At 32.0% G+C, this 14,396-nt stretch overlaps 1 protein-coding gene across 3 annotated transcripts; it reads right to left on the reverse strand.

Annotated features, from left to right (window-relative positions):
* LOC18597532 (trihelix transcription factor GT-3b) lies at positions 12,129-13,842 on the reverse strand. 3 transcript variants are annotated; one of them, XM_018120802.1, is made up of 3 exons: positions 13,569-13,842; positions 13,165-13,476; positions 12,457-12,993 (listed from the first exon to the last, which is right to left on the reverse strand). In XM_018120802.1, exons 2-3 carry the CDS (start codon positions 13,426-13,428, stop codon positions 12,457-12,459), a joined length of 801 nt encoding a protein of 266 aa, XP_017976291.1. In that variant the 5' UTR covers positions 13,429-13,476; positions 13,569-13,842. The 3 variants fall into 3 exon arrangements, with proteins under 3 accessions (XP_017976292.1, XP_017976291.1, XP_007026681.1); XM_007026619.2 differs by having other exon boundaries at positions 13,165-13,481; XM_018120803.1 differs by lacking the exon at positions 13,569-13,842 and having other exon boundaries at positions 12,129-12,993; positions 13,165-13,548.

Raw genomic sequence — 14,396 nt, forward strand, 5'->3', positions numbered from 1 at the left:
TAATGTAGAATTAGAGTTTTACTAGGGATTAGGTATCTAAAGGTAAAACCTAAATTCTACTATTAGGGATTGGAAAAACTTAGTTCATCTTGAATCCCAATTGTTAGTATTGTTTTTCTTATCAAATCATAGATCAACGATCTAGTATGTATGGCACATTGGTTTCGTTTAATTGTAATTTTCTATTTGGTAAACAAGAAATAAAATATAAGAGAGAGAGGAATTTATTAGAAGGGAATAAAGAAAAGTATTGACTGGTTAGAAGTGTTTATTTGATGATATTGTTTCCTTTGATCTTTGCTCGGTTACCATAGGAACCAAATCAATTCTAAAAAGGTGGAGATGTGACACTCTCTCTCAGGTGAATACAGTTGGTTGGGTTGTCTTTATTAACGGTTGGGATGTCTTTATTGCAGAAAGAAAGGCGTGTCTTGACCAACTGAAGATGAGCAACAAGAATACCGGTGGCTATGGTGCAAAATTGAATGTGAATTTGGCAAGACTCGGGACAGATTCGTTGAAAAGATATTGCAAGCTCTACAATATTGACAACATGGGTTCTGACTCATCAAGGGAACAAATGCTTAATGCTGTGCAGCAGCATTTTGCCTCACAGCCACTATTGCATGAGCAACAAGTGATTCCTGAATTCGTTGATGCGATCAGGACTCGGCCCAAGGATAAAAAAAATTAAAGAGACCTCCACCATTGCACGAGTAACAAGTGATTGCTGAATTCGTTGATGCGATCAGGACTCGGCCCAAGGATAAAAAACATTAAAGAGACCTTTGAATGCTTCAGAGGCCACCTTTAGGCTTGTAAGGATTTTATTATATGATTTCTGCCGTCAAATTGTCTTAAGGATCAATGTATCATTCTAAGAGTATGTTTAGTTTAGTTTTTTTCTAACTTAAAAGTTATTATGAAATTCTTATAAAAAATAATAACTTTTAAAATTAAATTAAAATTATTTGATAAATTTTATTTTATAAATTATAATTTTTGTTAAAATTATTATAGAAGGTATTTTTTTTTTTGAAATGGTAATATTATAATTATTTTTAATAGATGACTATATTTTTGAAACAAAAACAAAATTTTTTTTTGTATTTTTAAAAGAAGAGAAGAAAAAGCTCTTTTCCTAAAGCTTTTTTTTTAATTTTATTTAAAAAAAAAGCTACTCTTTTTTAAGAACTTTTTAAAATTTATATTTGACCTGATTTTTATTTTTAAGAAATAGATAAACTGAAAAAAAGTCAATCCAAATAAGCACTAAGTCTCTTACTATTGAAAGGAACACCATTTTAAGTCTCTTTTCTATTTTAAAGGAAGAACCTGGTCTAGGCAAATTGATATCTGAGTACTTGCAAAAGACTATAACAGGCCTACTTCACAAAATTCGCTGCTTTAACAGCCCCTAATACAAAAGCTTGGACATAATCAATTCCAAAAAATAAAACCTCAAGCCAACCTGATAAGCATACTAATACAAATACACATCCACATTCTTACATTTTACCATTAACATAGTCCATCTTGATCACCTAAACTCTATAAATTCAAGACTAAACAAAATTGATAAATTCAAGACTTTACCATTTAATTTGGTTAAACATTGAGTTAGCTAATCTTTATCAACCATGGCAATTCAATTTAGAGTTCTTTGAAAGTATTATATATCTAATTATTTTTTTTTTGAGAGGCTAAGAAATTGAGTATATTGTTATATCAAAAGAAGGGGATAAGTATATCCCTGTACAGAGCAGTGAAGTCGCATCCCATACAAAAATAAAGCTGCAGCGAAGCAACGCATACCAGCAAACAAAAAAACTATACATTTGATCAATACATGAAACCTTTACCCTGTACTTGGCAAATTCTATCAACCAAGAGAGAGATAACAGGCAATGAACCAAAAAAAGAATCATCAACACAAATGGATGATTCAGTCAGCATGAATGACCCAAAACAACTTTAAGAACGCCTTCCTTAGCCAGTGAGTCTGCCTCTTCTAATTATTAATTAGCCAGTAAATGACCCATATCTAATTATTAATTATTCGAAAGTATTCTATATCTAATTATGATAAAAATAAATAAATAAATGGATTCAAGAAGTACTTGAGTGAAAATGAGTGTGGCCAGAAGAAAAAGTTGGATTCAATAACGATTTCAGAGAAACATATGCTGTTGGCTGATGCCTCTCGAAATTAATTCAGTAAAAAGAAAATGATTTAAATCCAATTACAGAGTTTAATCTGATAATTTCCACTCAATGCTCAACAGTCTTTAGTTTTCTTTTTCATTCATGTATCATTTCTATGAATTTAGGAATCGACTATGAGACAATATGCTGCTGCACAACATCGAGCACTTGTTCCCTTGATGAATCGGAATCAATGTTGTCAATCTTGAAGAGCTTGCAATATCTTCCATACGAATCTATCCAGAGCTTTGCCAAGTTCACGTTCAAATCTGCATGGAAATTTGCCGGGATTTCCTTGTTCTTGTCGCTCATCTTCAATTTAATTCTTTCTGCAAAATTTTTAATGGTAGAAAATTTTACTAAACTCAACACATTAGAAAAAAAATTTGCAATAAACACAACCTAAAGATTCACCTGAGAGAGTTACCAAGCAAAAGATCAAAAGAAAACATCATCATAGAAACGTATTAATTAGATTTGGAATATAAAAACGTACTTGATTTTTTATTCATAATTTAACACAAAATCATTATAAAAATATACAAACTAGATTTAGAATATAAAAACGTATCTGATTCTTTATTCATAATTTGATACAAAATCATCTTAAAAACATTCTAACTAGATTTAGAATATAAAAACACTTATCTAATTTTTTTTTTTCGTAATTTGATATAAAATCATCATAAAAACGTACTAACTAATTTTTTATTCGTAATTTGATACAGTATCATCATAAAAATGTACTAACTAAATTTAAAATATAAAAACGTCTCTGGTTCTTTATTCATAATACTAGATTAACTGATAATGCACTAAAATTTTCCTTTTCCTCTCCAATAAGTGAGTTTTTTGTTGTTTCAAAAAAAAAATACTGGACTTTACAGAACCCTTATCAGGGAATTTAAGTTTTACCTTTATATAATAAACTATACAGTGAATTCCTAATCCTAGTGAAACTCTAATTCTACTCATCATAGGTGTTAAGACTTTATCTATGATTCTCTAATCCATACCAAACTCTAATCCATGTGAACTCAATATCTGTATCTGTTGGGTAGTTAAAAAAATCTTTTCTTCTTTTTTTTTTTTTTTTTATATTTCCTTGATACAAGTTCCAAAAAGAAATAAAAAGACTCTTGATTTGAGTTGGGTTTAAAATTTTGTTTCCTTTTGTCTTGTTTGTTTTACGTTATGGCAGTTTGCTGTGATCTTGAAGTGGATGTTAATGGAAAGGAGACTTACCTGCTCGACAAGAAAATTGTTTGTTCATACTCGGGCAGGTTGAGCAAATTATTTGGTAAATCCACAACCTTCAAGAGAAATAAAGTGATATTCCATGACTGTCTAGGAGGGTTAGCGAATTTTTAGCTTATGTCAAGGTTTTGTTACAACAATGCAAAAATTGACATAAATCCTTCAAACATTCTCTTGTTATATATTCCACGTTTCTTGCAAACCAAACCAGGGATAACAAAAAGCTCCAAGATGCAAGAAAATAACATAATACTTAGTTTTTCTTGTACTAACTTCTTCAAAAGTCAAAACCCTTTAAAGCAAAATCAAAGAAAGCAACTAATGCAGAGAAAAAACCCAAGGCTTACATCACATTCTCAAGAAAACCCAAGGCTTACATCACATTGAGTTGGGAGAGAAAGAGAGTTGGGAGAGTTTTAAAATTGTGCAATCGATTATTCCGTAAAATCGGTTTTGAAAATCTCAAAATTGAATTTCTTTTTAAAAAAATTGAAACCCAATCAATCTAATTTTAATAATCAAAAAACTGAACACCAAATTACTTCCATTACTTTGATTCAGAACCTAAAAACCGAACTTGAACCCCATTACCAAAGATTTGTCTAGGTCAAGTTACTGTGTGCTTTGTTATGATCAGAACATGTTCGAATATGATCTCTAGATACTTCCTTAAGAAAACAATCGTCATTTTGATGGAAAACGTGGTTTTTGAATGTCAGAAGAAAACCTACCTTATCCCAACATTAGGATCTAAAATTAAAATGTCTACTTTTGTTCACACATATATTGACAAGAAGCTACAATCTTCAGGCGCATAAATTCCTCAATACTTTATGGGTAGGTTTCCTGTCTAGAAACATGGCTAACTACCATGAAGCGCCTTGGAGGATAGAAGTTTATTAAACGGGGAATGCCACAGTTGATTGAGCTGGAATGAGAATGGACGACTGTCGACTGGTTGAAGATGCAAGCCTGCGGCGATGGTGAGGACGCGGTGATGTAAGTAACCCCTCCAATCGCCCTTTGCAACCTGTCAATTTCAGTAAATATCTTCCACAAGGCTCATGGCCTGTCATCCAGTTTAGAAATCCATGATAATGCAACAGAAGAATCCGAGTCTAAAACCAGAGATTTCAATTCATGAAGAAGAAACATAATAAGGTAAAGCAGTTTTAATAGCCATAACTTCAGCATGGTTAGACTCAAAGTTCACCAAAATTATCCATCCATTATTTAATACTAGATTCTAGATAGCGACGTTAATTTATTTTGTATAAAAAATTAGCAATGTAATTAATAATGTTACAATATAAAGTAATTTGTTTAGGTGCTTTGATTTAAAAAAAAATAGTTGCTTTCATGGTGTGAAACTCGACTAAAATATTGTATACAAGTTAAGGTACAGATGTTTGATCATTCAGAAATCAACTTGACTTAAACTTAATTAATTCAAATACTATATAGTTATCTATTCGAATTCAAATTGAAAATTGAACAAACAAAATATTACTATATAGATCTAACTAATGTTGATAAAGAAATAGAAAGTGAAAGTCTCCCATGATATTTAATAAAATGGGCATAGTCCAACTATTTGACCAACTCATAGATAATTACAGGAAAAAGGGTGCAAAAGTCAGCCCAAGTTTCTTCTAATTTCGTTTCTTTTCTATCTATCTCTATATATAAATTTAAAGGCAATAAAAATTTCATTTCATTTCATCAGAAACCTGTACATTTGCCTGTACAAAAGGAAGGACAGCATAACCTTCGGAGTCCAATACCCCAGTAATTCCTACAACTCCCCTGTACATATTCAAGAAACAGAGCAAGAAACATTCCACAGCGGCACAACTATCACACAAAATTAGTAAAGAGATGCTGCACTATACAACTATTTAGATAGGCAAAAAGAGAAAAGGACCTGCATCATTCTGATCCTTAGAAATTTCAACATCATAGAAAAGTAAAAGATATCCAACAGCAGCAAGATCATCCGTCAACCACCAAAATCCATAAATTATATATATATATATATTTGCCTCAACAGAATCAGTCCAGCAATTGCATGATGAATCACTCGATCTTTAGGCTTTCCATCCTTGTGCAGTCTCCTCGCTGCATCAACGAAGTTAGGAATCACTTGTTGCTCATCCAATGGTGGTTGTGAGGCAAAATGCTGCTGCACAGCACTGAGCATTGAGCATTTGTTCCTTGATGAATCAGAATCGATGTTGTCAATATTGTAGAACTTGCAATATCTTTTCAATGAATCTGTCCCGAGTTTTACCAAGTTCACATTCAATTTTACGCCATGGCCTTCTTTATTAGAATCACCGGCAGAATCAGCTCCTTCCTCATTGAGAATCTCCTTGTTCTTGTTGCTCATCCTTAACTTGGTGTTCAAGACGCACTTTCTTTCTGCCATATCTGAGATCAGCACACAGAAAGGAATTACGATAAACACAACCGTACGTCGTGGCCTTCTTCATTAGAATCACCGACAGGATTTGCCCCTTCCTCATTGAGAATCTCCTTGTTCATGTTGCTTATCTTCAATTTGGTGATCAAGACGCATTTTCTTTCTGCCATATCTGAGCTTAGCATACAGAAAAGGAATTACGAAAAACACAACCATAGAAGCAAGGGTTAACAAGTTCAAAGACGGTTACATTTTTACTTTTTGTGCAATGATTAACAAGTTCAGAGAGGGTTACATTTTTAATTATAAAGGGACTAAGACATGCCATTATCGAGCCATAGGGGCAGCTCTAAATGATTTGTTACAAACAAACATTTACTAGTGAGGTAGCATAACAATCCGTCAACTGCTCGCCCTTTATGAATTTAATGGCTCTTAGTTGAATTTTCGGGCTTTTGGGACCTTGGTTTACCAAGTAATAATCATGTCAGTTAGCATGATACAATAGATTATTCCTAATTTTAATATACAATAAAATGAATTTTAAATCTTTAACCATTAATTTTATTTCAAATTTATTTTATTAGTGGTACAAGTATCTTCAATTTTGGGCGTGGGATATGTTTGGGGTTTTTTTATTTTTATTTTTTTCATTCTAGTGTATTATAAATCTCATTCAATCTGAGCTTTGACACCTAACAATAAAATTGTGTATTTTTTTTAAAATATTATTTTTTTAAAAAATTAACAATGTAATTAATTAATAAAGTTATAATACAAAGTAAATTGTTTTAGAGTCTGTTTGACTTGATTTTTTTCTAACTTAAAAGCTATTATGAAGCTCTTATGAAAAATAATAGCTTTTAAAATTAAATTAAAGTTGTTTGGTAAATTTCTTTTTATAAGTTTTTTTTATAAGTTATAATTTTTGTTAAAATTATCATAGAAGGTATTTCTTTTTTTTTTTGAAAGGGTAATATTATAATTATTTTTAATAAATGAGGATATTTTTGAAACAAAATAAAAATTCTTTTATATTTTTAAAAGAAGAGAAGAAAAAGCTCCTATTTGTAGCTTTTTTTTTAAGCTTTTTTTTTTAAAAATTTTGTTCTTAAAAAAAAAATTACTTTTTTTTAAGAGCTTTTCATAAAATCATGTTTGATTTGACTTTTACTTTTAAGAGATAGATAAGTTGAAAAAAAAGCTAAGCCAAACATGCACTTAGTGCTTTCATGGTGTGAAACTCAACTAAAACATTGTATTCAAATTTAGGTAGAGATGTTTCCTCCATCAGAAATCAACTGGATCGTTAGACTTAATTAATACAATTACTATATAGTTATATAATGTTATTCAAATTGAGAATTGAACAAACAAAATATTACTATATAATTAATGTTGATAATAAAGAAATAGAAAGTGAAAGTCTCGCATAGTATTCAATAAAATGGAAACAAAGATATAGTCCAAATATTTGACCAATTTATAGATAACATTAAGGGAAAAGGGCGTAAAAGTCAGCCCAAGTTCCCTCCAATTTTGTTTGTTTTCTATAATATATATAAATATATTTGCCTAAACAGAATCAGCCAAGAATTGCATGATGAAATAATTAATAAAATGAGGGCACAAATGAAATGTATTCCCATTGGATTGGACCCACCAACCGCATAAATCATGAAATCACTCTCAACACATTTCCTTTGGATTTGTAGGGTCACCGACTCATGCAATAAGTGATTACCTTTTTTTCTTCTTTTTTTTTTTAAGTAAAAATAAAATTATTGTTGTTTCTTAAAGGGTATGATAAAAGGATTTCTTTTAAAAGAAAATAATTTTTTTAAAAACTTGATATTTTTATTAATTACAGAACATAGATATGTTATAATCACTCAAATAAAATCTTAATCAACTTAAATTACACATTAATTACATCTTTTAATGTTTGAGTTGAAATGTCAAAATTCAAACAAATAAAATATAATTGAATTCATTAAAATCTATACATATACACACGCGTTATCTGATAATGTTACTTATTCATAATTTAATTTACAAATATACATATATGTAATTTCATCGATTAATTATTGAATTAAACTTTTTGACAGGAAGAATTGCATCATAAATAATACTACATATATATATATATATATATATATATATATATATATGGTGTGAACGATTGAAATTTGACAATAACATCCATGATAATCCTTCATAATATGCTTTTTCAATTAATGATTTAAAAAGAAAAAAAAAGAGAGAAAAAGAATGTGTGAGGATAATGGTGGACATGTATTTGGATTAGAGATTGCTAAAAAGGTTGTCAACTTGGTGAAGGGAGAAAAGGTTGTCGTATCTTAGAACTGAATAATTGTGATTTGTGTAGAATCTTTCTTTCTCCCCAGACATCATTTTCCGTGACCCTTGATGTGATGGTTGCTAGTTGCTACCATGATTCTGCCAATCCCAGTAATTTCAAGGTCAAGGTTTGCGTAGCTTAATTGTTATTTATTGAAGATAAAAAATTTGATTTTGATGTGTTTCATGATTAACTATTAATAAATTTTTGTTACTTATTTTTTATATTACGCGCATTAACATGACGGGTGAAAATATCATATAGTTATTTTGTTATGTGTTATAGTATGTTATAGTATTATTTATTATAATATATTGACATATTACGTTAGTATTTATAATTAATATTTTAATTAATAAATAAATAAATAATTATTAATTATAAAAATTTATTTGATTTAAATAAAAGTTTATATAAAATTTTTTTATTTATTATATTTTTTTATTGGTTTCCTTTGAAGTAGTATGGAACACATGAGTGAGGAAGAGTCAAAGTTAAAGATTAATTAATTTAATTAACCAAGCTTATACTTTATTGAATTTGTTTTCTACTACAACCGTGATCTCCAAAATTGTAGTTTTGTCTGGTCAGAGAAAGTGTTGCATTGTGGGTTCTTGGTTCACATGGTAATTAATTAAAATGCAACACAGTCCGTATAGATTTAGCTGGCTTTGACTTTCTTGCATATGCAAATAAAAACATTCCAAGAATAATGAAACATGGTATGGAAAACCAGCAGAAGTTGGTGATAACTAAATCCTGAAATATACGTATATATTTATTATAGGTTCGGATCGACTGAACTTTTCCTATGCATTTGCTCAGGCAAATTGACAAGCCTGAATCTGGTAGAAATGGCAATCTGAACCTGATTGGGAAATGGCAGCTACTATTTGCAAAGTTTTTCTACTGGTAAATCCTGGCACAAGACACCATACAGATATACGTCGGTGAATTTTATAACTATCATCTCTTGCCTCTCCTGCCAGAGAAAAACACGGTTACAACGTTAGCTGTCCAGCAAATTTGGACACCTTGTTGTCTGCATGTTTCAGGATATGTCTCTCAAGCTAGCTGTTGCCTGGATTAACGCGGTGAAATTTTCTGTAACTTTGGTGGTCTCCAATACATGACAACCAGCAATGATATAGGTGAAATCCCATTTTGAAAATCAAACCAAAGAGAAGATACATATAGTCAAATAAGCAGTACAATTATTTGCCGTTGGTTGTCCTAAACAAGGTATATATCCGTCTGTGATGATGAAAAAGCTATAGTGGAGAAAATAGTTTCCTTTGCAATCAGACAAAAATGGAACCAGTTCATATTTTTTGCAGACAGAAAAATAGAGTCAATGGCGAGGAGGGTAATGGGTAATGCTCGAAAAATTCTATCCTGAACCTTTTAAATGTCAATTGAACAGTTTTAGGCTGTAAATGAATTGATTTATGAACTTGCTAAGGATACTGTTTATATATAAATACGGTATAAGGTAAAAGTGTAAACTGGAAAAGAATGAAATGATATCAAGTCAGTTGCAAAAGATCAAGAGACAATAAAGGGCAAAATCATTAGTGTTCATACATAAGGGGATTTGCAAAGATGCAGCAATGAATGCTAGCACAGAACCTTTGCAAAGAATGTTTGACAAAAAGCCATAACTCAAGAAATCTTAGAGTCAGCATGACATTAATTACTTGAATCATCACTTGCAAATGTAATCACATGAAGACTCATTGCTGAGAGATGTGAAAAGCAAACTCAAGCATACCAATTTGTATTCCAACCGCATGAAGACTCATTGCTTGCTTTCACACTTTTTCATATGGTAGAAATTCTTCAAAGTCTGCTGCATTCAAACGAGTACTACTAGCATAACATACATCAATTTCAGATATAATCCACAAATCAAAGTTAAATTTCTTCTTATTCTGTAGTTTTCTTTGCTCGAGTTCATATTCTTCACATATTTAAATTTAAATACGAGACTTTTTATTTGCCTTTTAAGAAGAGACCACGTACAAATCATATAAAGTAAACAAGATGGTAAAAGTAAACAGTTTATGAGTCCTTAACTTGTCATTGTGACAAGAAACAATACTCAAAAAGTCTATATTTAGACAACTTACATGTAATGAACCATTATCTCAAACAAAGTATAAGAAAACAAATTATTCTTATTTTTGATTGGACAAACCTTTTTAGATAATTTCTAGTACATTTTGCAAAACATCATTTTGAGCATGAATATCAGTCTTTTGGTACATGATAGAACCTTGAGTCAGCTCTAACAAGCTAGCTACCTTCCACTACTTTCACTGAATTGATACACCAGTTGAAAAATACAAATCATGAGGGTCTAACCATAATTCACTGTCTTCATCAACAAAAACAAAAAGACTATACGGTAGAAAATTCTTGTTCATAATGGCCCATGATGCTATTTTATTTTCTTTCTTTTTTTTGGATTGAATTTTCTTTTCTTTTCTCTCTTTCTTTTTTCATGTTTGAAGGTGCTAGCTAGACACAGAATGTCAGCTACATATATAACCCTAGAAATCAACCCCACATACTGATACATTTGCTATCATGATCTTACCAACTAACACAAAATATACTTAAACACCTTGAAAAAGTGAAATCTTAAAGTTAATTATTATAATAAGATCCTCATCTCATTTTAATATTAACTTTCGAATTCATAAAGTGAAATGAAAGAGCTTTTAGAAAGGAAGTCCATTAATGTATATTCTAAGGTTTTTTTTCCCTTAATTTTAAGTAAGTATTGGTCTGATTTTAGTGCATGCATACCTTAAAACACCTTGATTGAATGCAAACGAAATATGCCTAATTCATATTCATATATATAAAGTAAAGCTTAAAGTTGGTTTTAGGTTCACATCAAATAATTTATAAGAGTATAAGAAATAATTGGTCTTGAATTATTCTCACAGTGACAAACATGATCCAGGAAAACTTGCATTGCAAGCCACTCAAACTCATCTTACAATGAGACAAATGCAATAGTAAATGAGATAACGACTGGCTTCAGTATGAACATATAAATAAATAATAATTAATGTATACTATATGATTTTTTTATTTGTGATTTGAAGCACAAAATCAAATGATTATTAGTACTAAAAATTAACAAAAGCAAAGAAGCTGAGCTTCAACATGTTATAAATCCGCTAGACCCATTTCAGCTCTACTCTCTATCAAGATAGAACCCTTTCATCTAAATCTCCCTAATTTGACATGTTTTCCTGTTATAGTTTTGCGTGGAGGGGCATCATTTATGTGAGTATGGCTCCCATATGGTAACCTTCTTTATCACTCATTGAACTCACTAGTTTTACCCTACCTCATCAGAAGAATGTAGAAACAAACACAAGGATGTAATAATCCTAGAAAGTCAAGCACATGTTTTGACAGCCATCACTCTTGGTCAGCCTGTTCTGGTCGATTTTGTCAAGCAAGAAAATACTGATGATATTGTAACGAAAAAACCCAAATTGTTATTGTAAAAAAGCTAAGCTAGCTGTTAACAACTTTGGGGTTTAAATTTGTGGGATTGGAAGCTCCCACAAATGGGTTGATGAATGTCAAGGGAAAGCACGACACAAGCTGGAGTGGCACTGGTAGACATGCAGACCAGGGACATTTATGAAGAGATTGGTGTATGTATAGGTAAGTGAAAGGTACGGAACATTGGAGAAGTTGAGAGGCAATTAGCAAGAATGGACCATTTTCAGCAGTGTCCACTATGAATCTATTTGATGTTCCATAGAATATTTACTTTCCTTAGCCATTATCTCGAACACTATCGTTTGTGGATCATTTGCTGTGTAGGTTGGTTTCTTTTAACTACCACCGAGATATCTAGAGAGCTTGGAGCTTTTTATTCATGATGCTTTTGAAATGCGCCTTCATGGTCACCTCTCAATGATAACAGGATGGCTTGAAGAAGAAAATAACAATATAAAACTAAGGAAAATGGAAGCTCTATATTCTTTTACTAGCTAAAAGAAAGCCTCGGTGGGCAAAACAGGAGGAGGGAAATCCATAGAACTAAAAAAATAAACATCGATCTCAGAATGAGAGTTCCAGGACAAACCTCTCAGAAAAGCTTCCTCTTCTCCAAAAAAAACAAGAAAAATAAACAAGTGACCTGATTCAGAAGCTGACTTGATGAGGAGTACTAGTACTACATGTGTTCTTCTCTTCTGAGCTTGTTTAATAGTGCTGTGATGAGAGCGTCTCTCTTCTCAGCCCTAGCTTCTTCCCTCACTCTTCTTTGCTCTTCCTTTTCTCTCCATCTTCTATCCATCATTATCCTTTCATTCTCCAACGCTTGCATGGTCTGTCTCCACTCCATCTCTTTCAACCGCCTTTCGTTTTCCCTTGCCTCGAACGCTTCTCTCCATTGCATTTCCATCTGCATCTGTTGCCTCATGAAATCCTCTAAAATCTCCTTTATATTATTGCTGCTTCCGCTTGCACCCCCACCAATACCCGTTTTCCCCTTTTTCTTCTTCCTAATGCCACTACCCTTATCTAACTCGCTTTCCTCCATATCTTCATCCTCTTCTGAAGATAGCTGCACTGCCTTCTTCTTCGACCCGGTCACTCCTCCTTCATCGGTCCATAGAATACTTTGCATCCTTGACGAGAATATGGCCTGCAACTCATTGTAAAATGGGAATTGTTGTCGCATGGCGTCTGCTTCCATGGTTTCACACCCCTGAACATCACCAGGCAATTAAATAAACACTTGCCATGTCAGTGATATATAGATAATAGGGTTTTCGTTATACATATTTATTTTAGCTAAACAAAAATAGAAACAAGCTACCTGGAAACGTAATTCGTTGCGTCTAAAAAGGGTAAAAGGAAAATTCGAATATTAGATTACCTTATATCTAGTAACGAGGTTTTTCCACTTGCACTTGCACTGTTCAGCGCTGCGATTATAACCCTTTTCCCTCATCCTTGTAGAGATAACTTCCCAAAGCATCTTGTTCCTCTTGGTCTCCATGAAACTCCGATCCAGCTCTGCTCTGATCATCAGGAACTCCTTCGTCTCCTGAATACTCCATTGAGGAAATCTATCAACATCGACGTTAACACCCATAGTCTGTTGCTGAGGTGGATGGGGATGGTGATGGCGTCCCTCCATGACCAACTACCACAAGCAAATCAGACAAAGCAAACAGGATTTCCGAGACTTCCCTTTTGCACCCACCAAAAAGATTATCATTCAAACAGCCAAAAAAAAAATAGAGAAAAGAAAAGAAGAAAAGATGGAGAGAGAAATACCAGCAGAGATTTATATGGAGAAGGTGTGAACAACAAGTGTGAACCCTCAAGAAGATCAAACACAAGAATCCCTTCAAGAAACCTCAAAAAGAAAAAGAAAAAAAAATATAAAGGGATTGGAAGAAAGATAGATTTGCTTAAGCTTAGGTGTCAAAGCGAGCGTTTTTATTATTCGTTCAGATGTAAGAAAACGAAACCAAGGAAAGCTTTTCTTTCCTCTCATTCTCTTTTCTCTTTTCTTCCCCTACCTCGCCCCTCCCTCGGTCTCTATCTGTCTACGCGGAAACTCTCTCTCTCCTGTCCCTTTTTTTTTTTAATTTTTTTTGTCCCCATCTCGGACCATTTTGTTCCCATTGCGTTCACGTGGCGTCACGCTGACGGACGACCATGTCTTCCTGGTGGTGGGTGCTTTATTCCCCTGCAACCAGTCATACATTACTTGCATCACAAGCTTATTCATTTCTCTTTTTTTCTTAATCTTTTTAAAATAAAATTTACGTTTACATAATAATTTTATCAAATAAAATTTTTATTTTATTGAAAACGTAGAATATTACGTGAAAAATATTAAAATTACGGGGAAAATTTGTAGGTGAAATTTTTTACTATATTATTTATTTATTTATTATTAACATATTGTCAACTTTGTGGTCTATTCTCTTTTGAACCCGTGTGAAGGTGACAAGAACGGCTTTCCAAGACTGTACGTGGAGGCGGTAATGCATTTTTATTTTTGCATGGATTGCAAAAAATCTAAAAGTGAAAAAGATAAAAAAAAAAGTTATATTTATATTTTTTACTTTATTTTTTATGATTTTAATTAAAATA

The sequence above is a fragment of the Theobroma cacao genome, chromosome 5 (genome assembly GCF_000208745.1).
Source record: "Theobroma cacao cultivar B97-61/B2 chromosome 5, Criollo_cocoa_genome_V2, whole genome shotgun sequence".
Lineage (NCBI taxonomy): Eukaryota > Viridiplantae > Streptophyta > Magnoliopsida > Malvales > Malvaceae > Theobroma > Theobroma cacao.